The sequence below is a fragment of the Scyliorhinus torazame genome, chromosome 6, assembly GCF_047496885.1.
Source record: "Scyliorhinus torazame isolate Kashiwa2021f chromosome 6, sScyTor2.1, whole genome shotgun sequence".
Lineage (NCBI taxonomy): Eukaryota > Metazoa > Chordata > Chondrichthyes > Carcharhiniformes > Scyliorhinidae > Scyliorhinus > Scyliorhinus torazame.
The window spans coordinates 165,626,757-165,653,122 of record NC_092712.1 but is presented as its reverse complement, the minus strand read 5'-3'; the positions used below and the strand labels follow the sequence as shown (position 1 = coordinate 165,653,122).

The 26,366-nt window shown below is 48.4% G+C and overlaps 1 protein-coding gene and 1 long non-coding RNA gene across 2 annotated transcripts in view; one reads left to right on the top strand and one right to left on the bottom strand.

Moving 5' to 3' along the window:
• Window positions 1–2,523: 2,523 nt before the first annotated feature.
• LOC140425132 (uncharacterized) lies at window positions 2,524–20,056 on the bottom strand. Its single transcript, XR_011947769.1, has 3 exons — window positions 19,992–20,056; window positions 14,494–14,699; window positions 2,524–2,916 (listed from the first exon to the last, which is right to left on the bottom strand). It is a non-coding gene; the product is annotated as an uncharacterized lncRNA (long non-coding RNA).
• Window positions 20,057–20,263: 207 nt separating this feature from the next.
• Window positions 20,264–26,366, top strand: part of pdk4 (pyruvate dehydrogenase kinase, isozyme 4) — an 80,289-nt gene continuing 74,186 nt past the window's right edge. The window contains exons 1-2 of the mRNA XM_072509056.1: window positions 20,264–20,533; window positions 24,231–24,372. Coding sequence (XP_072365157.1) covers window positions 20,284–20,533; window positions 24,231–24,372 — 392 coding nt within the window. The 5' untranslated portion in view covers window positions 20,264–20,283. The remainder of the gene's footprint in view (window positions 20,534–24,230; window positions 24,373–26,366) is intronic.

Below are 26,366 nucleotides of genomic sequence, written 5' to 3'. Positions count from 1 at the left end.
GTAAGTGTGAACCCACTACAAGCCAATGTAATGCTCGATACACTGCAAACATGCTGCTGACTTCATCTCTGCATCTCAACCCGTAAATCACGCCATATTTCTCGCTCTTGCGGGTTCCACAAAGTGCCCCCCCCCCGGTGTTTCTGAACACCTGAAAAATAAGCCATTGTACATGTACAGACATATTGGGGAGCTGGGTCAAGTGGATCCATCCATGTAGTTTCAGAACTGGTCATCCAACATAATTTCAGAGGTTGGGGGGGGGGGTCGAAGGTCTTTGTTGACTTGTACATGTGGTGACACTTGTAAATCCAGACCCACATTGATAAAACTTGACACATCTAAAACAGCACAAACTCCTGCTGATATTCAATAAAATGTTTGTGTGCAGATTGAATTTTTCTCCTCCAATCTGTGATAGAGTTTCCTCACCACCAGAGGGCAAGCTGCACTGAGATCCTCTGTGAGGTTTCTCATTTGGTGTTATCCCTCACTGTTAACAGGTAAACTCAATGCTTGCTTTACATCACAAATTCATATTTCAACCTCAACATTGTCGAAGACTCGTTATAAGCCCTAGCAATAATCCAAAACCAGTAGTGATATCGTTGCTTCCTCATCCAGGTAGCATTTCTTGAAAAAAACGACACAAATACAATTTCTCGATAATTTCCAGTCTTGGACAATAATCTACTATTATTTTCTAGGCAATTGACAAGCGGGATCCCCCAGATTAGCATTCACCCTCCAAAGCCAAATTGGCAATTATTATTGGTAAAAAGGCAAGTAACTGCCAAGAGCCACAGAACTCTATTTCTTTGCAAGCAATGTTTAACTCAGCATTTCCTCAGTGCTTTAGCAATTTACAGCTGGTACTCTAGTGAAAGATCAATAATGGCTGTTGCGAATGCCAGTTCTTCCGAACTACGTTGATACTTTTCGAGATATCAGGGAAACCTCACAATCTCTTCTGAATGTTTTTCCCATTTTCCCCTCTTCCTCATGTGAAGATACTCACTTTGCTGAGCTTTCCAGTGCTGATGTGCCATTTTTCTTCTTTGAGCCTGGGTCAGCAGTGAGTATTGAGCCATTCAGAATGGGTTGCAATTTGTTGGAAATGCCATTACTTGGGTATTTGAGCTCTCTCATTCACCTCGTGATATACTTATGCCAAAATGAAATGAAAATGAAAATCACTTATTGTCACAAGTAGGCTTCAAATGAAGTTACTGTAAAAAGCCCCTAGTCGCCACATTCCAGCGTCTATTCGGGGAGGCTGGTACGGGAATTGAACCGTGCTGCTGGCGTGACTTGGTCTGCTTTCATAGCCAGCGATTTAGCCCTGTGCTAAACCAGCCCCTTTGATTTGATGCAAGATCGATCTGACTACTGTACATTGAGCTCAATGGCGAATTAATAAATTATTCACAGTACAGCCAGTGGCTTACCTCACAGACCAACCACATGGCACCACAGAAAGCTGAGAATAGTTGCCTTAACTCAATTTGAGGTTTGGCACCGTGAGGTAATTGAGCTGCAACTTTTGAAAATGCCACAGATCAATTTAAAAATTAATTTCAATTTCAAAATATGCTAAATGTAATTTCTGTGTTGGCATATTCCCATTCCACAGAAAGGATGCAGGAGAAGCTGAAGGAAAGACTACTGGATTTTGGGAATGCGGCCCTACATTGCCGCTCCTTGAAGTTGAGTAACAATTAGTCTAGCTGGTAGGGACTCAAAAGGTGAAGGATCCCCACAGGGTGAGCCAGGTGATATAGCGGGTGGTGGTTGAACTGGTTAAACACCATGATGAGCATCCCACGGGTGCCTGACAAAGATACCAAAACGTACGATGACCCAACCAGATCAGGCAATGAATTCTCTGATTTTAATTCCAAACTCAGAATTCTACTGTGATGGTTAAAATCATCCAAAAGTATTTTTTAAATAACGACTTGTGTCAAAAAGGAGTTGTTCTTCCAATTCAGTATTTATGGGGGAGGGGTTTGATTTGGTGCTCTAACATTAGATGTGACTGTTTGCTCAAGGCAGGAGTCAAAGACAAGTAAGCCATAAAATTCTGTTGCTGTGGGAGACAGCTTTTTCAGAGTGGGTAGCCGATGAATTTAACAGCTCTGTGTAACCATGGTAATCCTTAGTATTTCTTCCCACAGCTCTACATTGCTCAGAAGACTCAAGGGTAGAGGGCACTGAAACAGAAACTAAGCAGTCGGAGGAAAATGAGGACCATTTTCTTCCACCTTCAGGTACTGTGCGAGATGCACAAGCGGTGAGGGCGCTGAGGGTCATAGAACCACAGAATCCCTACAGTGCAGAAAGAGGCCATTGGGCTAATCGTGCCTGCACCAACCCTCTGAAAGAGCCCTACCTCGGCCCACTTCTCTGCAACCCCACCTAACCTTTGGACAATTTAGCACAGCCAATCTACCTAATCTTTTCTTTATAAATGTTTTTTTATTGGGTTTTTGAACAAAGTATATTTACCGTTATGTACACAAAATAGAATACATATACATATATACATAGAAGAGAAGGGAACTCGCACAAAAAACAAGACAATCAACAACAAAATAAAAGTTGGAATAAAATAACTGGTAAGGTATTATGTGCTAGCTCAACAACAGCAGCTCTGTACAAGTGGCAATATTGGTTTTAGCACATAAATAGGCATCTATTTGTGGGGGGGGGGGGAACTGGGGGGATACATATACATTTGGGCGGCAGGGAAACAATTACAGAACAATTCCAGAGGGCAATACGCGAATGGATCTGGTGTTGGTGTTGTCGCTTGCTTCCCCCGGACGGTTTTCGCTGCCTTCGTCGTCTCGCGATCACCTCCACTTCAGCTGTTCGTCCCGTGTCTTTCGCCCGGATTTTCCTTGTTCTCTGCTCCTGTAGATGCCAAGTTTGTTATCGTTTCCCGTGCCCTCCTTCCGGCTGTCATTCCCTTGCCTCCCCCCACCTCACTGGTTCCCCTCTATAGTTCCCTGCCTCTTCCCTCTCCCCCCCCCCCCCCCCCCCCCCCTCCCCTCCTTCACTGGAGGAAACCCACAAAGACATGTGAAGAAGATACGACATCCACACAGTCACCCAAGGCCGGAATGGAACCTGGACCCTGCAGCAGTGCTAACCACTGTGCCACAATGCTGCAGTTTCCTCTGGGTGCTTCAGTTTCCTCCCACAGCTCAAAGATGTGCAGGTTAGGTGGATTAGCCTTGCTAAATTGCCTCTTAGTGTCCACCGGTTAGGTGGGTTATGGGGATAGGGCACAAGCATGGGTCTAGGTAGGGTACTGTTTTGGAGTGTCAGTGCAGAATTGATGGGCCGAATGGCTTTCTTCTGCACTGCAGTAATTCTATAAACACTAATAAAAAAAAAATCAGATGTTATAGGGACAGTGACAGCAAAAGGCCCTGAGGTGCTTTTAAAATCTTATGACCATAATCTAAATTAAAACATAAACATTTTTAAGCATGCCACACGTAAAATTATATAATATAGTGCAGTTTTAAATAGTTTCACAAATTTAAACAAATAACCAAACTTTTGTTCACTTGTAAATAATCACCTTTAATCACAAACAAAAATTACTTTAAAAGAATCAATCACAAAAGTAATGCCTGTTTAAAAGAGCAAAATATATTGTTAAAAAAAAATCTACATACCTTTAAAACATTAGTTTAAACAGTTGCCTTTTGTTTTCTATCTAAATCTGCCATTTAAATGCCTGCCCTCAACGTTCCTAAGCTGGCCGTGTCATAAGGAGGTGGGGCTGCGTTCTCCTGCACCGTGCTGGAGCGTGCGCAGACTGCGACGCTGGAGGCCTCAGGCTGCCGAAGGGAAGGAAGGTTGGACGCATCATCGGAGCCCAGGTAAATGTGCATATTTCACTTTTAAAATCGGTGGCTCGTGGCTTCTTGCCACAAGCAGGAGGTTATGGGCCATGATGTATTTGCACCTTTAAGGAAGCTGTCAGTGAACTGTTGTCAAACACCACCATCCTGACAGGATGTGACGTATTAGTCCTATTGTAGCCAATGAGGAGTTGCAAAATGGAGAGTCAAAAATAGTTTATTTCCTACTCATGCTAGGAAATACAATAACAAAGTATCAGTCCAAGTCCCAGATGGGACCATCCTGAGGTGCCGGATCCTTCCTGGGCTGGCTTTTCTCCCGGGGAATTAACGAGCCCGCTGTTGGGCCTCTGCCCCTCAGCGGGGGAGCTTGTATTCCACGAGCTCCATGGGGAGATCAATCGAGTCATCCCTGTGGGTCTCGTGGGGAGTTACAACAAGTTCCATGACTTCTATCCAGCCTATATGCAGCAGGAGTTGGATTCAGATGTATTATGAAAAGTTTATCTTAAAATAAAGAACAAACATTTTATTTTACTAATCTGTCTGATATGATTGGTACGTTTATGTCAAAAAGAAGAAAGTAACATGCCGGCAGCTTAGTTTTCGAAGATTTGACCGACATATACAAGCCTCAACCTTTCACATGCAGCAGAAGAAAAGAACTGGTGTGAAAGTGAAACAACTATGCTATGGACAGGAGAAGATTTCATATAAACAACCCTGATTTCTCCTCTCACCACCCATCTGTAAATAGAAAGGTGTTTTGACTTTGATTTCCCTCTTTATAAGAGTCATATATTTTCCAACCCCTCAGTTTTGGTGAAATCCAATTTTTATTAATAACCACACAGAAAAACCGAGCTAGGATAAGCTCAGAGGGTTTGTTTATTCACACACACACACACACACTCAAACATGAGAGGAGGGGCAGAACATCGCCTAATTGTCCATGCATACAATAAAATAAATGGGATAGAGAAAGAAAGGTCTATAGGCCAAAAATGTATTGTTTCACGTGCGTTCAGAGTGTAGCCATCTGGGATGGCCACTTCCAGAATACAAAATGGACATTTGCAAAGATTGCAGGGAAAAATGGACAATGTTAAGAATGCAAGCAGGCACAGACTCTGTCTGTTTATTGGAGAAACAGCTCCCAGACGAGGCTGAAACTGTAGGTCCATTAGCATATTGACAGCCCATCTCCGGGAACAAAGGAAGATACTTAAGTAACCGATCTGGCCCCAGACCTCGCGGCGCCAGTTCCCCAAACCGAAAGCAGAAAACAAATCAGGCCAATGGCCACCTAGGACACGCCCAGCCATCAGGGCACCCACCCCTTTATTGGTCAGGATCAATGCGAATGATCAAGAAATGGCCCAATTGATTGGGGCCAAGTTCAAGGCCCACCCAAAAGCGCGCAAAGCCCCCTTCGGGTATAAGAAGAAGGCCCCAAAAGAGAATCGCTCTCTTGGACTCGGCTCTCACAGCGGAGAGACCCTTCCACCAGCTACACCAGAAGCAAGTAAGTCCAAGGTAAACACGAACTACCAGACGGACGACCTTAGCTGTTCACCATCACCACTTCGACCCCAGCAGCCTCAGAACCGAATAACGGCCATTGTTCCTCCGACTGAGTGGGTGCCCGAAGCTAAGTATAGGCTTTAGCAGTAGTGATAGTTTAGTTTGTAGTATTTCGTGCATGAGTAGATATTGCTGTGTATGTAAATAAAGTCTTGACTTTGAACTAACTAACTGGTGTACCGACTCTTTGATCAGTATTTGGGTTTGAACCTTGTGGCGGTATCGAAAGATACCTGGCGACTCTAAAGCAAACGTAATTAGAATTAAGGAAGGCGACCATATTGACCGCCATATTTAGAAACAACCAAAGAGAGCAACAAGAGTCCAGAATCAAAGCCCAATTTTGTAATCTTTCACATAAGTCAGCAGACTGAAGAGTGATGCTGGACATTTCCAAAAGGGATGACTTCCACATTGGGAAAGGCATGTAGAGATGAATCAGTCTTGTAGGCGCTCGTCCAGAGGATCAGACGTTCCAGTAGAAACAGTGCAGATGGTGAGCCAGGTATTCCAACTAGGACAAAACCCGTTTTCTGAGCTGCTGCTTGCTGGATGGAAACTACTAGACTGATAGCAGTACAACAAGATGGTGTTACAGATTCCTCCAGTTAGGGGGTCAGACCATATGACTCCCACCTTTCTACTTTGACTTTGGCAAAGGATGTATATTCCTTTTCCTGGATTGTTAGGATTATTACTGTTCCAACCATTAAGAATTTGAAAAGCAAAGTGCAGGGCCCTTTGTCCTAGCAGTCTGGAAGTCTCCATTTGTCAGTTATGCCTTAGGAAAGGCAGCTGGCCTTGGTATAATTCCCTTTGCATTTAAACCCTGTAGTCCACAAAGTGAGGTCTTAGCTCTGGAACAACTATCAAGCCTCATCATTTGCAAGTGATTCTATGGTTCTGTGCCTTCATTCTGGGAAATCATTGTACCTTGCAGTTGACAGCCCATAAGATTGTTCCAGTATAAGTCTATCTGCTGCAAAGTTAAACAGGAACAAAAACTGAACAGCCGACTCTGGAAAGTCTAACTTTAAGCAGAGCTCACAGGCAGGAGAGAATCCATTACTGTTGTTTACTGTCCCTTCAGGTTGGGGGGGAAGTTAAAATACTGCAAAATGGACTGGCAAGAAGAATCCATCCAGCAAAAGTTCCCAACGGGTCGAATAAGTTGATAACTCTGGAAGTCTGCAGGTTCTATTTGTGTCTAAAAGCATTGTTTTGTGGATTGTGCTTCAGTAAACCTGGGAAAAATCAGAAAGAGCTCAACTATGCCACAATTGCAGTCGAGCAGTCACCTCTGATCAGCTCAGGAAGTGGCCACTAATGGTACTGCAACTCAGGGAGCTACCAGCTTGGACAGCTGTCCTGTTTCAGGTATGGTTATAATAATTTTGTAAAAAACTACAAGAAGATCATAGAGTTTTCAACAACCAATTGGAAGGCAGCAGACCTCCTATCTGAGTTAATTTTGTTCTGACAACAAGTAGAGCTGTTTTTCTGTACCTCAATATTTGAGAACCATATAAACAGACCATTAAAATTAAAATTTCTACAGGCAATGAAGGGCTCTACAGATTGAACATGTCAGGTCTGCCAAATTATCATCTTAAAATCCAAACAAAATATGGTCAACCCTCGAAAATCAATTACAAGTGAAGCTCAACCTCTGAATACACCATCTGGAGTTAATGCCTTTATGCAACAACTCACAGAGACCATTGACCAATTCATAGGTCGATGCAGAGACAAAGGACATGACTGTGACTTCACAGAAGCAGAGCTATCCAACAGAATAATCAAATTTGTGATCGAATCAACCCCAATAGAGGCATTCCAAAAAGATTTCTTGAACCAACCCAAAGGTTACACTATGGATGTATAACTGCAAAGTGAATGCAAGTATGAAGCAATGGGTAGATAGATAGGCTATGCTGTAATTCATCCACTATTGCCATGATAGCCAATACAGGTAAGTAATGTAGGTGATGGGACCTCATATAGTCATCAAGACATTTCCCCGTTTTGAACGCTGTATGTGAGGTAACGCAAGGTATGTGGTCCCTTAATGGCCTCCAACCACTTTGTCCTCCAACGGTGCACAGCAGCTGCCACCGATTTAGGGCCTCAATTCTCCTTGGGCGATGTTGCAGAATTCTCCCATGCCTGAGTGAGAGGAATTGTGGCCATAGAAATTGAAGACTGTCATTACCTTTATTTCGACTGGCAACATCCTGTGGCAGGTGGACAGGGCCAATTTAAAATTTGATCCTGAATTTGGGGCATTTTTGACAGCGCATTGCCCCCCCCCCCCCCCGATCCTGACCGAAATCTCACGATTTAGCACAAGCGCAGACTAAGACAGGAAATCCTGAAGCTAGGGTCCTTCATTCACTGCTTCACCATTGGCTGTGTTGTGGATTCCACAAAACCCCCTCCCCAGATCCTACAATCAGTGAGAGTAATTGAGCTGGCAAGAACTTCCCCATTTCTCCTCAGGATCAACTGTCGGAAATTACTCAATAAAATAAGCCTTGTTCAATGAGGTGGAACTGTTTTAACTGTTATTTGAGTAATTACTATTGCTGAACAACTTATCTAACCCTGACAAAATAGTGGAATGTTGTTAAATTTCTCCATTCTGATAATTATTAGATTTTTAAAATCTTTTTTTTCAATGTTTGTTCAAAGTACTTTTAGATTGGGCGGGTTTCTCCGTCCAGCGAAGCTGCAATTGCAAATTGCGATCGAGCCGAGAATTGTGCGTCAGCCGAAAATCGAGGTCAATGCTGGATGCCCATGGAACATCATGGAACGCCACACATCCCCCACCCCCGGATTGCCTGGGTACCTCCCCCCCCCCACCCCCAAGTACAGGGGTGACCTGGCCTGCCCTCGCCCCTGGGATCCCTGTAATAGGGGGACCCCCCAGGGAACCATGTAATAGGGGGACCTCCTAGGGACCCCTGTAATAGGGTGACCCCTCACAGGGGATCCCTGTAATAGAGGAACCCCCACAGATCTAGCTTACTTTAAACTAAATGCTTACCTGTCGACACACCCCATGACCCCTTGTGCTGTGATGCTACTGTGCAATTCTTTTTTTCTCCCACTCACTGATTCACAGTCAGCCTAGCCCTTTTGCTGTTCTGATTCACCCTCAGCCTCTCCTTTAATGCCTTTAATACAATCTGACCGAAGTTTGTATTGCAACCAAAGAGTTTACCAGTAGACACTAAAAGCTGACAATAAAGTTCAACGTAACTTTGCCAAAAAAAAAAAGCGCAGCCTGAATTTCTGTTATTTAGGACCTAGGAAGGGATAACGCATATCCAGTGTTCCGGATAGACACACAGATCCATCAACTGGCGCTGCAAGCTGCTCAACGCCAACTGGCAACTGGTGCTGCGAGACAAAAGGAGGGAGAAGGTGGACCGAAGACCGTGCCGTAGACGAGAGTACAAGATAGCAAATCGTTACGACGAGGCCCGAAGGCAGAATCGCTGACCGGAAGACCGAACTTTGACTTTGATCCGAAGATCGGCGGGACTGAGGAAAGAAATTATCTTTACCTCATTAAAAGTCTTAAGCTGCAATGGCTCACGAAACGTCCCCCTATCAACAAAAGAACTTTAAAAGAAAAGACTGTGCAATTGGGTGAGTGTGCAAATCTATTATCAGACGTCTTATATCGGTGTAATTTGGGATATGATACGGTGCTACAGGTATACGAATTACGACCTACGACTCACAGAGTCCACAATTTGCAGCCCGGGTCAAAAACCTTTTCGGAAGAGTTATGGGGGACGATAGTCCAAAGTGTGACCGGAGTACTTCTCCTACAAATGTCCCCACTGCTTCCAAGTGTGAAGCAGAGCTCCCCACAACCTCTAAAGGCGGCCGAGCTCCACCAGACGAGTCTACTGATGATATGTTCAGAGATCTTAAATCTTCTATTAATCAGCAGTTTGATTTGTCCGACGCAAATACGGAAATTGAATTAAAATACAACATTCCCAAGGGCCAATGGTCCCTTGAAAATATAAAGAGAGTGTGGGGGAAAATTACCCGAATGGTCCTTCACCGTGTTATATGGTTTCTTGCGATAATGGGACAGCTCCATAGTCGACAGGAGAGAAACGCAAACACAAACCACGATCGCTAACTTAAAACTGCCAAAGATCAAATCCAGGCAGTCTGTGAGCAATTGCAGAAATCAAAACCAAAGCTTGAACAATTAGAAGCCCTGTTGAGCGAACACGAAAAAACTAAAATTTCATTAACCGACTCGGACTCCAGAGTTCACCAATTACTATCACAAATTGATGGGCGACAAAATGCAAATACCCGGTTAGTTAAAGAAAAGTGTTCTCTGGAAAAGGAAATGGACGACATGAAATGTCATAACGAATTGCTGAGAGAAAATTTGGCGGCTCTGGAGCCGGCAAATACGTCTTTAAACCCTCAGCTATTTCTCAATTCTCCAGCCCAGACAATTCCGCCGCAGGTGGACTCAGGATTAATTCTGACCCGACTATACTGGCATCAGCTCCGGCACTGCCACCAGCCGCTGCTACCATGGCGACTATGAATCCTCTGACACAGACTCCACAGGTGTGGTCTGGCCAACAATTGCCCATGTCCGGACCGGGTTCAATAGCACTTGTCCCCACGAACGCTCAACCTCAGCTAGTCACCACAGCCACTTACAATGCGAGTGTAGTCGGCCAAAGCACCCAGCTAACCCCAATTCAAAAGCCTCCTGGGGCAACTTCAGCACGCTCCGGGATTGTTATCACTACATGAGGCGCTGAACAAAGGAAACTAGTTAGCTCGGACGATGATAGTGATGCAAACAACGAACCTAGTGGCAGGACTGGAACATTACGACTCACCCCATCACGCACCAAACGGGTTTTCATAGATTATCATAGAATTTACAGTGTAGAAGGAGGCCATTCGGCCCATCGAGTCTGCAACGACTGTTGGAAAGAGCACCCTACCCAAGGTCAACACCTCCACCCTATCCCCATAACCCAGTAACCCCACCCAACACTAAGGGCAATTTTGGACACAAAGGGCAATTTATCATGGCCAATCCACCTAACCTGCACATCTTTGGACTGTGGGAGGAAACCGGAGCACCCGGAGGAAACCCACGCACACACGGGGAGGATGTGCAGACTCCGCACAGACAGTGACCCAAGCCGGAATGGAACCTGGGACCCTGGAGCTGTGAAGCAATTGTGCTACCCACAATGCTACCGTGCTGCCTCAGCAGCCGGGTTAAGGTTGAAGCGACCGAAACAACCGAAAACGATGTAACAATCCCAAAATCTCAATACGCCCAACATTGGGCCCATGATCCGGCAGACCCTGATAAAGTTGATTGATGGTCCAAAGAACCCTAAAAAGGGGGGTTAGCCACCTGGGAACAGCTGCAGCGTTTACAGAATATTTAGGGTCTCCATCCGTTAGATGGTGTACAGGTTCTGTCTGTGATAGTTAATGCCCACGATAGTCAAATACTCTCGACGGAATTTCAGTTAGCCCTAGGCGACGATTTTAAAAATCTGAAAGCGAGATGGCAGGCAATCAAAGAGTGGCTATTAAGATTCAACCCACCTAAAACTGACTGGGGAAAAATAACATCCTGTGTTCAGAAGCATTCAGAGGATCTCACAGATTATGAGGAAAGGTTTGGAACAGTTTGGAAGGAGCATTCCGGAATGCAACTCCAGGCAGGAGAGAGGACCTGCGCTTACTTCCTATTCATTATTTTGATGGCCTCCATCTGGATAGGTCCAGTAACCCAGGCCCTTCTGGGCATGGATAAACTAGCCCAATTAAATTCTTCTCTTAATTTTGAGAATAGAAAAGTCACATGGTCCATTAGACACCTTAAAAAGAGCCAACTGGAGAACCACCCAATTTGGGCAAAGGACAAAAATGACTGTGGCCTATTAAACACGGAACCAACATTAGCAGTTTTGGAAGCACCTAATCTTTACTTCCACCGTGCAAGCCCCGTAAATCTATCATCTTTGCTCCCGCTTCCCGAGGAGCAAAAGGTGGGAGAAGAAGAAGAACATGATTATGTGGAAGTAACAGAGGCTGTTCCAGCCAGGAGGGCTACAACCACCCATACAGCCAAAGTCCTATGCAAAGACTATATTCCCAGATGGGGAGTATCAGCTAGCATTGACTCAGACAATGGAACCCACTTTACAGGTGCTGTTTGCCAGGAGGGGTGCAGGTTAATGAACGTCGATTGGAATCTACACTTCCCTTATCATCCAGAATCAACAGGACAAGTGGAACGCATAAACTGGACTTTAAAAGAACCGGTTGTCCAAGTACAACCAAGAAGGCATGAATTGGATTCAAGCCTTGCCACTCGTGTTGTGCAGTATCAGAGCAACCCCAAACAGAACCACAGGCCTAAGCCCATTTGAGGTTATCACTGGCAGACCCATGTCCCTGCCAGGAACCATTGACTTAAGAAAGGCAGACTGTCACCTGATGAGTGATGCTTTACTCATTTATTGTCAAATCTTAACAAATGCTGTCAGTTCTGCTTCTCAATAGGTTTCAGCGGCCTGGAAAGATCCTCCTGAGGGGGGTCACGACTTGGTGCCCAGCGAATCTGTGTACCTAAAAAAACTACAGCCATTAGGGGCCAAGTGGAAAGGTCCCTACCAGGTGCTTGTTACAACCCAGTCGGCCGTGAAACTCCAAGGAAAGAAAACCGGGATTCACGCGTCACATGTGAAGCGCGCGTACCGAAATCAGAATCTGTAAAAATGTTTGCCATAATATTGATTTTCAGTTACATGTTTGGCCTAGCAGGCCTTACCCAGAAGTTCAATGTTAACTTGTTCCTTTACATGTCCTATAACCATGCCAGAGACTTTAACATCTCTAAGTGCTGGGTGTGTTCTTCTGTCCCTACCAATTCCCAAGCAGGTATCACACTACAGCCTGTTCCTTTTACTTTATCCCAAATGGCAGAATGGTACATTTTCCAAAATCACGACCATACCTTTCCCGAATGTGGAGATACCAGAACCAAAAAAATGATAAATGATGAGGTAAAGAAATGGCGATCTGCAGGCCACCCATTAAACACTTTCAAGGGATGGTACCAACATGTCTATAATCGGAGGCCGATACCACCCCAAGTAACCCTCACAACTGGTCATAATCATACTGGGACCAGGGGCGAAATTCTCCCGGAACGGCGCGATGTCCGCCGACTGGCGCCCAAAACGGCGCCAATCAGACGGGCATCGCGCCACCCCAAAGGTGCGGAATGCTCCGCATCTTTGGGGGCCGAGCCCCAACATTGAGGGGCTAGGCCGACGCCGGAGGAATTTCCGCCCCACCAGCTGGCGGAAACGGCCTTTGTTGCCGCCAGCTGGCGCGGAAATGACATCTCGGGGCGGCGCATGCGCGGGAGTGTCAGCGGCCGCTAACAGTTTCCCACGCATGCGCAGTGGAGGGAGTCTCTTCCGCCTCCGCCATGGTGGAGACCGTGGCGGAGGCGGAAGGGAAAGAGTGCCCCCACGGCACAGGCCCGCCCGCGGATCGGTGGGCCCCGATCGCGGGCCAGGCCACCGTGGGGGCACGCCCCGGGGCCAGATCGCCCCGCGCCCCCCCCCAGGACCCCGGAGCCCGCCCACGCCGCCTTGTCCCGCCGTTCAAAAGGTGGTTTCATCCACGCTGGCGGGACAGGCAATTTATCGGCGGGACTTCGGCCCATCCGGGCCGGAGAATCCAGCGGGGGGGCCCGCCAACCAGCGCGGCCCGATTCCCGCCCCCGCCGAATATCCGGTGCCGGAGACTTCGGCAATCGGCGGGGGCGGGATTCACGGCAGCCCCCGGCGATTCTCCAACCCGGCGGGGGGGGTCGGAGAATGACGCCCCAGATGTTTAATCAACTATAATTATAGAGGATGGAATGAGGGATACAGTAAATGTAAATATTATTTGGATGTGAGTGCCAGTAAAAGGTGCACTCATGACACAAAAAAAATGGTAATGGTCTATGGACATGAAGGGAATCCTGTCAACTTTAAAGGGCTACCTAATTACACTGATGGGTCAACTTTTACAGAACGTTGGTACCCAGAAGTGGTTGCCCAATATTCTACCTATAATGGTACCTATTACATCTGCGGTAATACTGCATACCTTTGGCTCCCAATGGGATGGAGAGGAGCGTGCTATTTAGGATTCATTGTCCCATTCATCTGCCATTCCCTTTCTCTTTCCCTAGCCGATGTTGTGAATGCAAATTCAAAATATGGACATCTCATCCCAGTTTGACAGATATCCATCTACCAGTATCATCAAAAGACCTAAACGTAAGATCACAGGGGCTGAGAAATTCTTCTTTGCCCTCATCCCTGCCTATGGCGTCATCGTATTGACCAGAGAATACATTAAATTGGCCGCAGCCTTAGAGAAAATAGCCACTGACACTGCCTGAGCCCTAAGTAGCATTTCAGCCGAGATGCTAGCCATTCGAACTGTGGTTTTACAGAATCGGTTGGCACTTGACTATTTGCAAGCCGAAAAAGGTGGTACCTGTGCCCTGATTGGTGCAGAGTGTTGCACCTACATCCCAGATAATTCAGAAGAAATCAAAAGCTTGGCAACACATATTCAAGAAGAAGTTAAGAAACTTTACCAACCCTCTGACAACACTCTTTGGGGATGGCTCTCTGGATGGTTGGGAGGCACAGGAATTTCCATCATTCAGGGACTTCTCTTATTTTGCATATTTGGACTTGTCATTTAAGTAGTGATCTCACTGATTAGATGCTTTGGCCAATATATGGCTACCCATAATGCCCCACCAATCAAAGTGGTTCATAGTAGTCCAACTGCACCCCCAGCCCATGACATTGAACAAGGCCCATACTATTGAACTGTTATCTCTGCATTATTATTGCATTATTAACCAATTATTACTGAATCATATAATCAACTTCAATTTTACTGAATTGTTATTGTGCTATATACTCACTTTTGTTTTTGAATAAAATAATTCTAGAATGTTTGTAACGCTTGCAAAGCTGTGCCCGCTCCATTGTTGAAGGCTGTTCTCAACCATTAAAGGCAATGTGAATGAGTTCCTCTCCATGCTTACTTCTATCCTGTCGCATTTCTTCCTTAATTTCTATTTGTTATTTTGATTCATCTTATTAATCTTTCGAAGAATCAAAGGGGGGACTGAAAGAAATCAGATTTTTTGGTTAGTTGTAGATGAGGTAGATAAAAGGTTTAATTGAGAAATCATAAAGAGTAATTGTCTAAATCAAATTAACCATGAGAGTGAGGGAAGCTGACTAGCTGGGAACTATCAGATAAGACTTTAAATGTTCACATTTTGCAAGTTGTTCGAGACTGGCCAGAATCCAAGACCAGTGACAAAAGACTCCACTGTATGCAGATGCATTCCCAGGCCTGGACAGATCCGTTTCCATGGTAACAGACAGTCAGGGTCATAATGACTTTTCAAAAACTGTGTAAATCTAATTAATGTTAGAGGCATAATTGGCAAGCTAGGGTATGGAAAATTACAAAATCACACCAAAACATTTATCTCTTAAATTGACAGACAGATAGTTTGGTCGAAATGAGTGAATTATAAATTAGTTGAAGACAATCGCAGCTGTAAAGAAAGCGAAACTTTAAGTTAATGATCTTCTTAAAAAATCATTTGTCGGGATGGAAAAATTCATTCCGGAATCAATCTATCACTTTCTGAAACCTATGTCTTGCTGCTGCCTTTGCTATCACCATTTTCCCTTTGCTTAAAATCAATCTGTAATTTTGTAGTGTGTATTATGATTTGAAGAATTTCCACAAGTTGTATTTTAAACTCAACCATTGTATTCGCTAAAGACAATCAACCTAAGTTTGTATTGCAACCAAAGAGTTTACCAATAGACACTAAAAGCTGACAATAAAGTTCAACGTAACTTTACCCCCAAAAAAGCACAACCTAAATTTCTGTTATTTGGGAAGAAGGTATAATGCATATCCAGGGTTCCGAATAGGCACAGAGATCCATCAGAGTGCCAGCACAGTGAGATGTATGAGCTCCCTCTCTATGAAAACTTCCCTTCATTGCATGTGACCTAATGGCCACGTTGTGCCAGAGAAGATCCGTGTGGGTTATATCATAGATATGGTAGACAGATTTGATAGGCCATATTTCATATAGGTTTTACGGTGCAGAAGGTGGCCATTCAGCCCATCGAGTCTGCACCGGCTCTTGGAAAGAGCACCCTACCCAAGGAAACCCAAGGTCAACACCTCCACCCTATCCCCATAACCCAGTAACCCCACCCAACACTAAGAGCAATTTTGGACACTAAGGGCAATTTATCATGGCCAGACCACCTAACCTGCACATCTTTGAACTGTGGGAGGAAACCGAAGCACCCGGAGGAAACCCACGCACACACGGGGAGGATGTGCAGACTCCGCACAGACAGTGACCCAAGCCAGAATCGAACCTGGGACCCTGGAGCTGTGAAGCAATTGTGCTATCCACAATGCTACCGCGTGATCACAGGAGAGGCACAAATCGGGAATTGCGCTGGGCACCAAGCACCGAGTGGCTTGCGATGTAACCGGCCCGCTCCCATTGGCGGGGCCTGGATTCTGCCTAGTCGCAGCGTGAAGCTAATTGAGGCCAATTAAGGCCAATCTCCACCTCATTAGTGAAATGGAAGCACGGTGTAATGGCCTCCCATGATATAACAGGCTCCCCAGTGAGAGGTCACGCAGGCGCTGATTAGTACTGGTCCACACAAACATGTACCAGGCATCACGACACCTGGGGGGTTCCCAGGCCATTGAAGACCCCTGGGTGGTCAGGAACAGGGCAGAGTGGCATTCTGGTTCCCCCTCTGGTACCTTGGCACTGCCGGGCTGGCACTTTAGCAGTGCCAGGGTGGCATTGCCAAGCTGGCAGAGGCACTGCCATGGCGAAAGTGCCATGATGTCTAGGTGCCAGGGTGGCACTGTCAAGGGCCAGTGCCTGAGGGGGATATGCCCATGAAAGGAAGAATGAGCGGTGTATAACACGTGGGTGTGAAGGGTGGGCATGAAGGTACCTCCAGAATGTTGGGGAGGGGGGGGTGAATAGTGCGGATCCTGAATGGGGAACAGCCCGAAAAGGGGGCGTGGGAGGGTCTGAAAAGTGAGCGCCCTCAGCCGCCCCATAGCTGGATATCCTCACTTGGAGGTTTGGGGGGGGGGGGTAATGCCCATGTGTGTGTGTGTGGGGGGGGGCCCACATTTTGTTAACGGAACTTCCCATTGAATGCACCCCTCGTGACATGGCCTGTGGGTGGGGGGGTCCTCAAGTTCAATTAGAGATTGGGGCAGCATTTTAAAATTGTGACTCAATTTATGAGGAGCCGGTCTGGCCAGTGGGTTCAGCTCCCCAGTGATGAAAATAATGTTAAATATGGGCTAGCCCGGAGAGGAATTCCCCAGGACCCAAAAAATTGACGAAGTGCGGTTAGATAGGTTGCGGAATCGCTGGCAGAGCCGGGGAGAAACTCCCAGCCAAACCCACCTGAAATGAGACTTAGAGCGGGAGTTTCTGCACAACCCACCACGTGTTTTCCAGTGGCAGCGGCAGCCTGCAAGCGGGATCTTCTGATCCCACCATTGTCAACGGAACATCCCATTGAATGCACCCCTCGTCACCAGGAAACCCAAGGCAGGGGTGTGCCATCGGTGGGAGTGGGATATTCCACCGGCGTTAACAGCCGCTACATTCAGCCCTTAGAAACCTTTCTGTTAAATCGAGCCCATGAGTCTAAACTCAGGTCATGGTTCAGAAATGTTTTAATAAAGGGCGACACGTGGTGCAGTGATTAGCACTGGGGCTGTGGCACTGGGGACCTGGGTTTGAATCCCAGCCCTGGGTCACTGTCCATGTGGAGTTTGCACATTCTCCCCATGTCTGCATGGGTTTCACCCCAACAACCCAAAGATGTGAAGGCTTGATGGATTGGCCAAGCTAAATTACCCCTTAATGGGGAAAAATTTTAAATAAATAATTTGGTACTCTAAATTTTTTTTTTTTTAAATGCTTTAATATTTTTATTGAAAATCTTTCATTATAAACAAAATAATATAAAACAGTTAATTCAGGTTACAATGCAAAAAGAACACAATAAACAATCAAGAACCCCAATTAACTTAACCCTCCAACATTAAACTTAACAACAGACGATGATTAACTCGTTAAAACAGGAAATGAATAGTTGCCATCTCAAGTAGAACGCTTCTGCCAACCTCCTAATGGTGTATATGACCTTCTTGAAATGTGAGAATGACATGAGGTCACCCAACCAAGCCGTGGTACTGGGCGGAGTCAGAGACCTACACCCAAGCAGAATTTGTCTCTGGGTTATTAACGAGGCAAAGGCAAGGACATCCGCCTACACCACCATCTGCAGCACCAACGAGTATGATACCCTGAAAATGGCCACCAACGGACATGGCTCCAGATCGACATTAATCTGACATGAGGGCAGCACGTAGTGCAGTGGTTAGCACTGGGACTGCAGCACTGAGGACCTGGATTCAAATCCCGGCCCTGGGTCACTGTCCGTGTGGAGTTTGCACATTCTCCCCGTGTCTGCGTGGGTTTCACCCCCACAACCCAAAGATGTGCAGGTTAGGTGGATTGGCCACACTAAATTGCCCCTGAATTGGAAAAAAAACTAATTTGGTACTCTAAATTTATTTTAAAAAGGAGATCCAGGTGCTCACTAACTTGGGACAAGACCAGAACATCTGAGTGTGGTTAACCAGACCAAGAGAACAACGCTCACACCTGTCTTCCACCCCAGAGAAAAAAACACTCCTCCTCAAATTCGTCAAATGAGCCCTGTGCACTACCTTAAACTGGATTAGACTAAGTCGAACGCAAGAGGACATGGAGTAGACCCTGCAAAGAATCCTGTTCCACACCTCATCACCCAGAATAGGAGTCAATACACCCTCCCATTTCACCTTTACCTCATTCAACGAAGCCAACTCTACTGATAGGATCAGGCCATAAATACACAAAATGCTCTCTGCACCAGGCCTGGCTGAAGACAGACTCCTCTTCAACAGGGAGGAGGGTGAAGGAAAAAGAGGGAAGAATCACGTATCTAAAAATATCTAAACAGATTGGAACCAGGGAGTTGACATTTTTTCAACAACTCGTTAAAGCTGGAAAACCTTCCCTCCACCAACAAGTCACCAAATCTCTCCAAACCCTTCCCCTCCCATGACCTAAACGTCGAGTCTAAACCTTCTGGCAAGAAGAGGTGATTGCTGCAGATAGGGGCCAGCAAAGACATGAAGCTGCGTTTAAAATGCCGTCTGTGCTGCTTCCAGATTCGCAGGGTGGACACCACTACCAGATTCGAGGAAAGTCTTGCCGGAGAGAACCGCAACAATGCCGTTATTAATGTCCCCAGCTGGAACCCTTACAAGAACTCACTTCCATTTGCCCCCATATGAAAGCCGATCACTAAACCACCCCAGTACTTTCTCAATATTGTCCGCCCAATAATAAAATAAATTGGGTAAAACTAAACCTCCAGACTGTCTATCTCTGAAGGAACACCCTAGATTATTATTACAGATCCCTGGGGTGTTACCTACCCAAATGAAAGAGGACAATAATTTGTAAACTCTGACAAAGAAGGACTTGGGGAGAAAAATGGGGAGACACCAAAAACGGAATAAAAATCTTGGGAGCACATTCATTTAATGTCTGAACCCTGCCTGCAAAGGACATTGTAAGGTATCCCCACTTCTGTAGGTCAGATTTGACTCCATTAACCAGACTTGTATAACTTAATTTATGAAGCGAGGCAAAATGGTGAGCCACCTAGATACCCAGGTAAGGAAAGCTAGATCTGGCAAAGTGAAAAGGAACATCCCCAGATTGGCACCCCTCCCCAGGGGGTTAACCAGGAATGATTCACTCTTATTCAAATTCAACTTATATACAAAGGAGTCAAAACTCCTAAGTAGGTTCCTTATCTCATCCATAGCAGAACTTCCAAGAGTGAATACCCAGCACATCTTTGGGATATCCCCAAATCCGACTGTGGAGCCAGGAAGTTACGGGCCAGTGAACTCCGCTTCTCACTTCAAATGCTGGCACACCTGCTGAGATTTTCCAGCATGTTTTGTTTTTATATTATGAAGTGGGCTGGGGATATGTGCAAAATGGCAGAGTGAGAAATCTGCCCACACCAGTGCAGGGGAATTCTGATTATATTTTCAGGAGAATATTAGGAGGATATGGGAACATCTGTTATCTCAACTCCTGTTTCTCCCCCCCCCCCCTTGACCCTGTTTTCACCTGGACATTGGTTTCACCTGGACCCTGTTTCACCTGTTTTCTGGTTTCACCTGGACACTGGTTTCACTTGGACACTGGTTTCACCTGGACCCTGGTTTCACCTGGGCACTGGTTTCGCCTGTTTTCACCTGTATTCTGTTTTCACATGGATCCTGTTTTCACCTAGACCCTGGTTTCACCTGGACCCTGGTTTAAGCGCCTCCTGCTGATAAAACGTTACCATGTGTTTATGAGCGTGGCCAATAGCGAGATGCTATTGTTTTCGGCTATTTCCATTGGCTGCCTCGGAACCAACCGTCACAATGAACACCAGAATGCCGCGGACCTGTCAGATTTCAGCCAATCAGACCTGAGGAGCACTCGGCTCCTCTTTCTGATTGGATGCATTGCTGCCACTCACTGAACGGCTCGGACACGCCGATGAAGATTCTGCGCTGGTTGCTCAAGGGCCGGAGCTCAGCCTCGGCTCCGACCCCCACTCCAGCCCCGGCTCCGACCCCCACTCCAGCCCCGGCTCCGACCCCCACTCCAGCCCCGGCTCCAGCTCCAGCCCCGACTCCAGCTCCAGCTCCGACTCCAGCTCCAGCTCCGACCCCGACCCCAAGACAGCTGGAGCATTTCTCCAAGTTCTCCCCGTCGCCACTCTCTATGAAGCAGTTCCTGGACTTCGGTAAGAAGGCACTTAGACGTCCCGGTGCCCCCCGTCCCCCCACCCCGGCAAGAGCTCCCCCCACCCTCCGTCGGTCCCGGTGCCCCCCAATCCCCCCCCCCCCCGTGCCGGTGCCCCCCACCCACCCCCCTGTGCCGGTGCCCCCCCACCCCCTGTGCCGCTGCCCCCCACTCCCCCCTGTGCCGCTGCCCCCCACTCCCCCCTGTGCCGCTGCCCCCCACACCCCCCTGTGCCGGTGCCCCCCCCCACCCTCCCCGTGCCGGTGCCCCCCCCCCCTGTGCCGCTGCCCACCCACCCTGTGCCGCTGCCCCCCACCCCCCTGTGCCGGTGCCCCCCCACCCCCGTCTGTGCCGGTGCCCCCCACCCCCGTCTGTGCCGGTGCCCCCCACCCCCGTCTGTGCCGGTGCCCCCCACCCCCGTCTGTGCCGGTGCCCCCCACCCCCGTCTGTGCCGGTGCCCCCCACCCCCGTCTGTGCCGGTGCCCCCCACCCCCGTCTGTGCCGGTGCCCCCCACCCCCGTCTGTGCCGGTGCCCCCCACCCCCGTCTGTGCCGGTGCCCCCCACCCCCGTCTGTGCCGGTGCCCCCCACCCCCTTCTGTGCCGGTGCCCCCCACCCCCGTCTGTGCCGGTGCCCCCCACCCCCGTCTGTGCCGGTGCCCCCCACCCCCGTCTGTGCCGGTGCCCCCCACCCCCGTCTGTGCCGGTGCCCCCCACCCCCGTCTGTGCCGGTGCCCCCCACCCCCGTCTGTGCCGGTGCCCCCCACCCCCGTCTGTGCCGGTGCCCCCCACCCCCGTCTGTGCCGGTGCGCCCCACCCCCGTCTGTGCCGGTGCCCCCCACCCCCGTCTGTGCCGGTGCCCCCCACCCCCGTCTGTGCCGGTGCCCCCCACCCCCGTCTGTGCCGGTGCCCCCCACCCCCGTCTGTGCCGGTGCCCCCCACCCCCGTCTGTGCCGGTGCCCCCCACCCCCGTCTGTGCCGGTGCCCCCCACCCCCGTCTGTGCCGGTGCCCCCCACCCCCGTCTGTGCCGGTGCCCCCCACCCCCGTCTGTGCCGGTGCCCCCCACCCCCGTCTGTGCCGGTGCCCCCCACCCCCGCCTGTGCCGGTGCCCCCCACCCCCGCCTGTGCCGGTGCCCCCCACCCCCGCCTGTGCCGGTGCCCCCCACCCCCGCCTGTGCCGGTGCCCCCCACCCCCGCCTGTGCCGGTGCCCCCCACCCCCGCCTGTGCCGGTGCCCCCCACCCCCGCCTGTGCCGGTGCCCCCCACCCCCGCCTGTGCCGGTGCCCCCCACCCCCGCCTGTGCCGGTGCCCCCCACCCCCGCCTGTGCCGGTGCCCCCCACCCCCGCCTGTGCCGGTGCCCCCCACCCCCGCCTGTGCCGGTGCCCCCCACCCCCGCCTGTGCCGGTGCCCCCCACCCCCGCCTGTGCCGGTGCCCCCCACCCCCGCCTGTGCCGGTGCCCCCCACCCCCGCCTGTGCCGGTGCCCCCCCGCCCCCGCCTGTGCCGGTGCCCCCCCCGCCCCCGCCTGTGCCGGTGCCCCCCCGCCCCCGTCTGTGCCGGTGCCCCCCCGCCCCCGTCTGTGCCGGTGCCCCCCCGCCCCCGTCTGTGCCGGTGCCCCCCCGCCCCCGTCTGTGCCGGTGCCCCCCCCGCCCCCGTCTGTGCCGGTGCCCCCCCGCCCCCGTCTGTGCCGGTGCCCCCCCGCCCCCGTCTGTGCCGGTGCCCCCCCGCCCCCGTCTGTGCCGGTGCCCCCCCGCCCCCGTCTGTGCCGGTGCCCCCCCGCCCCCGTCTGTGCCGGTGCCCCCCCGCCCCCGTCTGTGCCGGTGCCCCCCGCCCCCGTCTGTGCCGGTGCCCCCCGCCCCCGTCTGTGCCGGTGCCCCCCGCCCCCGTCTGTGCCGGTGCCCCCCGCCCCCGTCTGTGCCGGTGCCCCCCGCCCCCGTCTGTGCCGGTGCCCCCCGCCCCCGTCTGTGCCGGTGCCCCCCGCCCCCCTCTGTGCCGGTGCCCCCCGCCCCCCTCTGTGCCGGTGCCCCCCACCCCCCTCTGTGCCGGTGCCCCCCCACCCCCCTCTGTGCCGGTGCCCCCCCCACCCCCCTCTGTGCCGGTGCCCCCCCACCCCCCTCTGTGCCGGTGCCCCCCCACCCCCCTCTGTGCCGGTGCCCCCCCACCCCCCTCTGTGCCGGTGCCCCCCACCCCCCCTCTGTGCCGGTGGCCCCCCCGCCTCTGTCCCGGCGCCCCCCCCCCCCCTCTGGCCCTGGCGCCCCCCTCTCACCCTCTGTCCCGGCGCCCCCCACACCCCCTCTGTCATGGCACCCCCCCCCCCATCCCCCTTTGTTCATGTGCCCCCACCCCCCTCTGTCCCGGCGCCACCACCCCCCCTCGTCCATGTGTCCCCACCCCGCTCTGTCCCGGTGCGCCCCCCCCCCCCCTCATCTCTGTCTCTGTAGCCCCCCCATGCTAATTTTTCTTTCAGGCTTTAGCAATTATTATTTAAATGACTTTGTTCAATGTTTGGCTTTTGTCATTGCTACCAATCGCACATTTTGTGGTTCTTTCTGACCTTTGAATAAGTTTTAATCACAATTCTATTAATTTGTTTGTGACAAAAATAACCACAGTACAAAATTAGCACAACAAGAATGGTAGGCATCATCAGATGCCTCATACACAGCTATAACCTAGAGTATTTGGTGCAGGTTATTTAGGAATTTTTGAAAGTTTTGAAAGACACTTGTGCACACAGTACACCATTTATTGTAACAGTAATGTAAGATTTCATTGTTCATATGTTGACCTTCATATGTTCTTTCTGTTCCTTTTCAAAGTGATATGCAACTTCGGTGCTCTTTGCATTCTTGGCTGTTACGAGAGCCATATTTAGCTGAACTTTGTTCTAAGCAAAAGTCAGTCCCAAGCTATTATTACAAACAGTGCATATCTTTATTGTTATATGCAATGCCACAATGTTAAGCAGCATAGGGATTTTCACCAAGGAAAGTCTGAAGATTTTTATGTTTCAATTTTTAGACCATACGGAATCATGTTTCCACCTACTTCAAATGAGCATGACCGTTTTCTAGGTTATGGATTAAAAACAAAAATTCATTTGAGACGATAATTCTAAAGTACCTTGGGGAAACTAAGCAGTTGTTCACTTAAAAATGTCTTGGTATTTAAAAATCATTAAAATCCAGAAGGTTATATTTTACAAGAAGTGGAAGACAAGAAGAGATTGTTCTTTGATAAATCTTTACAAGCCTATTCGATTACTAAAGGCATTTTTGTGCACATATGCAGGTGTTTTCTCATAAACACTTTTAGTTGTGCTCAGTTGAGCATTTTCACTGGAAAATACTTGAGCTGCTCCATTTGTTGAATACGTCGAATGTAGATGGGTGTTCCAAAACAGCACTGATTTTAGTTGTATCAGTATTTAGGTATTTACTGGAATACATGCCTCTACAATATTTTGTACGTTGCTGTATGCCTCATAAAGCTGGATTCAAAAGCTCCAATGGGACACAGTGCAAGAATGTTGGCAGAACACCTTGTTGTTGCATTTGAGCTAATCAGTAAAATTAAGAGTACTTTAATATAAGACTCTTTTTTTTTTTCTCTCTCTTCCTGGCCACTCTTTGTATTTGATGGGAAACCTTGATTTCATGGCAATCTGTTTAGTATTGCTGATCATACTGTTTATCTTAGGTTCCAGAAATGGTTGTGAGAAGACGTCCTTCACATTTCTACGACAAGAACTTCCAGTACGGCTTTCGAATATCATGAAGGAAATCAACCTGCTTCCAGATAATTTGCTGGGAACTCCATCTGTTCAAACTGTCCAAAGTTGGTGAGTGATGCGAAAAATAGGTAGAGTAAGGAATTTTTTAATGATTGAATTTTAGTAACTTTTTTTATTGAGGGGGTTGGCATCATGGTTAGTGGTGTCCTTCTGTTTCTCTGTTTGGTTCCCAACAGCACGACAGTTTTTTCTGGACAGTACTTGAACATCCCTATAAAGATAATAACTGCTTTCAATCATGTTACTTGCTTTTCGATCAAGATACACAATAAAATATCACTTTTGGCATTTCCTGGCGCCATCTGTAACATGAAAGAGCAAAGAAACTCTATATCAACTTGTAAATGTTTACTTTATTTTAACTATTTTTGATTTGATTTGATGAAATTGCACCCATGCCAGTTCATTTCATTGTTCAAGAGTTTGTTGATGATGGATAATTTTGATAGGAATCTTTCTTGCTCTGTGCTTGGTATAGCTGTGGGAAGTAATTCAAGTTAATTTTACCAGAGAGGGGCTGATACAAAACTAGGGGCAGAATTTAATCCCCTACCCCATGGCTTGTTTGATTGGGTGGGAGGGGGAGTTGTTATTTAATCAAATGGGCACTCAGCACCAAGGTTCCCATGCCCACTGCATCACTCCCTCAATGTAGCTCCCTGGTGCTCCTGCCACCTCGCCTGGAATCGAGCAATGATACTGGGCCTTACGTTAGAATCTCTGCAGTGAGAAGCCAATTAGCCAGTCGAGTCTTTACTGACACTCTGAAAGCACTTCACCCAGGTCCACTCCACCACCCTATCTAAATAACCCCTTAACCTAACCCACACATCTTTGAACACTAAGGCGCAATTTGAGCATGGCCAATCCGCCTAACCTGCACATCTTTGGACTGTGGGAGGAAACCGGAGCACCCGGAGCAAACCTACGCAGGCACGTGTAGAAAGTGCAAACTCTACACAAGTCATCCGAGGCTGGAATTGAATCCGGGTCCCTGGCGCTATGAGGCAGCAGTGCTAAACAGTGTGTCACCGTGTCTCCCTTAGCAGCATAGCAATATCAGCCACCGCTTCCTCAGGGGTGCTGGTATTCACTGGAACTATTGTCCTCTTATTGGCCGGCAGCTCTCACTGAACAAGACTTACACCTCCAGTGTCATTGATCTCGGGGGAAGGCAATGAAGGAGTCTCACCAGCTCGTCAGCCAGTGAATGAGTCCCTATTGGCTACATTTAATACAGATCTAGATGGTGAAGGCTTTTTTTTCTTTTAAATATTTTGTTAGTTTCAAAAGACGTGACATTTTAAAAGGAAAAATTTAGTTTCAGTTGACTTGTGTCGATCAGCCAAAAAGTATTCAAATTGTTTAAAGAAAGGCTTGACGTTGGCTGCACAAAAATGTTGAGAAATAAGAGAAGATAAAAATATTGTGCAGCCTGGCAGTGTTCAGATTTCAACTTGGTGGCAAAATAAAATACTTCATCCTTCTGGGGTGAAAAAGGATACTGAATTATTAAATTTTTAAAACCAACTTTATTGTAATTGATTTTTTGATGCTTTGTGATTGAACCTTGAGTAAGTAAGCAAAATGTTACTCGCCAGTAGATAAACGTTATGGTATTACTTTTGAGTCTGCAGACTTTTTACATTTCAGCTGATAGTTTGAAACGACTCGACAACTGAAAAACAAATCCACATTCCGTCTATGTGCTTTCTCTGAAGCTGCAGTGAGCTTTACACCAAAATAGCGAGTGCCAAGTAGGATAAAATTGACTATTAAGAGGCAAGCAACAGTTATGGGAAGCATTCCACCTTCTCAAAAAAAGACTACCACTGAGCTGATCACCAAAACTTTGACTTCTGGTGCTGAGTCACAATAAGTTTTATACAGTATATACTAAGAAAGATGTTCTGCCAATTTTAACTATATGTATGCTTTCTAGTCGTTAATGCAAAGATGGCATAAACTTTTTTGAGTTGTGCGGATCAATTAATTGCCCCCGGGCTTTGCTGTTTGTTTCTTTCAGTACAGACCCAGTTGAG